Source organism: Pholis gunnellus, assembly GCF_910591455.1.
Source record: "Pholis gunnellus genome assembly, chromosome: 20".
Classification (NCBI taxonomy): domain Eukaryota; kingdom Metazoa; phylum Chordata; class Actinopteri; order Perciformes; family Pholidae; genus Pholis; species Pholis gunnellus.
Window position 1 is genome coordinate 12,683,767 of NC_136547.1, and position 1,350 is coordinate 12,685,116.

Sequence of the window (1,350 nt, forward strand, 5' to 3'; positions counted from 1 at the left end):
CACAGAGAATTGTAAGCATTGCTTTTACATTTTTATTAAAAAATATAGATATAAGATGTCCTCTTGCACAACAGAAAATGACTGGTTGCACATAAGTTTATTAACAAACATAAATATCATAAATACAAGGATTCATAATTTAAAACAAAACGCCATTTTTTTTTCAATGCAGTATTTCATGTCTCAACCAAAAGCATTTCATCTCAAATATGAAGAACGTGTAATTCTACATATTTGACACCAACATTAAAATGGCACGGTACAATCGGATCATTGTAAGTCAAGCCCGTTTACGCTCCATAGTTTGAGGTTAAAGCTATAAATAATAGAGTGATAAAGCAGCACTATATTGTACAGAGCATGTTTTGTGCTGATGGTCAAAATGCAACAAAAAGAAAAGAAAAGAAAAGAAAGAGAAGGGAGATCTTTGGCGGATGGAAAGAGGTCTTCATTTCCCGACGAGCTCCATCATTCTTCTGTTATTTTGCGCTTGCTGAGCCATCTGTTCCGCCTTGGACATCTCCATCATCTCCCGCAGCAGGTGGAAGGTCAGATCCAGGGATATCGGCGGGTCCTCGGATCTCCTTCCCCTCTCCATCGACTCGTCCCCGCGGTCTCCGAAGCCGCTTGTGAGCGCCCTGATGTTTCCAACTTTCCCTTGTAAAAGACGCCGTGTCAGCTGGAGTTGCAATGCTCTGTTGTAGATGGCAGGTGATCCGCCGGGATACATGGACGATGGTGGGAAAGAGTTAGTGTCCCCATTGCCCAGTCGGATGAAATACTCCTCTCCGAGTCGCTCCAGGATGGGGCCAGACTGCTGCTGCTGCTGCTGCTGGGAGTTTTGGGTTTGGGGAGCTGGGACGCGCAGGGCACCGCCAGGGTTCTCAATAGCCCGACATTCGTAGAGCGGTAAGAAGGCAACTAGCAGAATCACGGTGGTGCCAAGTAAATTGAGCTTCATGTCAGGATATCAACAGGAATCTGAGAAGAAAATCAAAAGCTTGGATTATATTTTTTTATCCTAACTCTAGTGTAAACTCTGCAGCGTAATGAAGGAATTTACGCGCATAAAACAGGCATCGCATTTGTGCAACTGTGTTGTAACTAAATAAAAGTGTTGCTGCTTATTTATGTTTTGAGAGATTCTGTGATGCACTTCAATCTGCAGTAGTTATACGAAATAGTCTTGGTTATTTAGTCCGAAAAGAGAGATTGGTTTTCTGGCTCAGTAATGGATAAACACTGGAAGTTGAATTATGATTGCCTGCTATCTTTACTTGTTTCCAGCTTTATAAAACAAAATCAAGTTTGAACATGCAGTGCAATCACTAAGGACAAAACCCACTTGGT

General features: G+C 42.2%; 1 protein-coding gene across 1 annotated transcript; it reads right to left on the minus strand.

The window, feature by feature from the left end:
* Positions 1-448: 448 nt before the first annotated feature.
* Positions 449-961, minus strand: crhb (corticotropin releasing hormone b; the record flags this gene model as incomplete). Its single annotated transcript, XM_079181718.1, has 1 exon — positions 449-961. The coding sequence occupies one exon, from the start codon at positions 959-961 to the stop codon at positions 449-451; it is 513 nt and encodes a 170-aa protein (XP_079037844.1).
* Between the last annotated feature and the right edge of the window lie 389 nt (positions 962-1,350).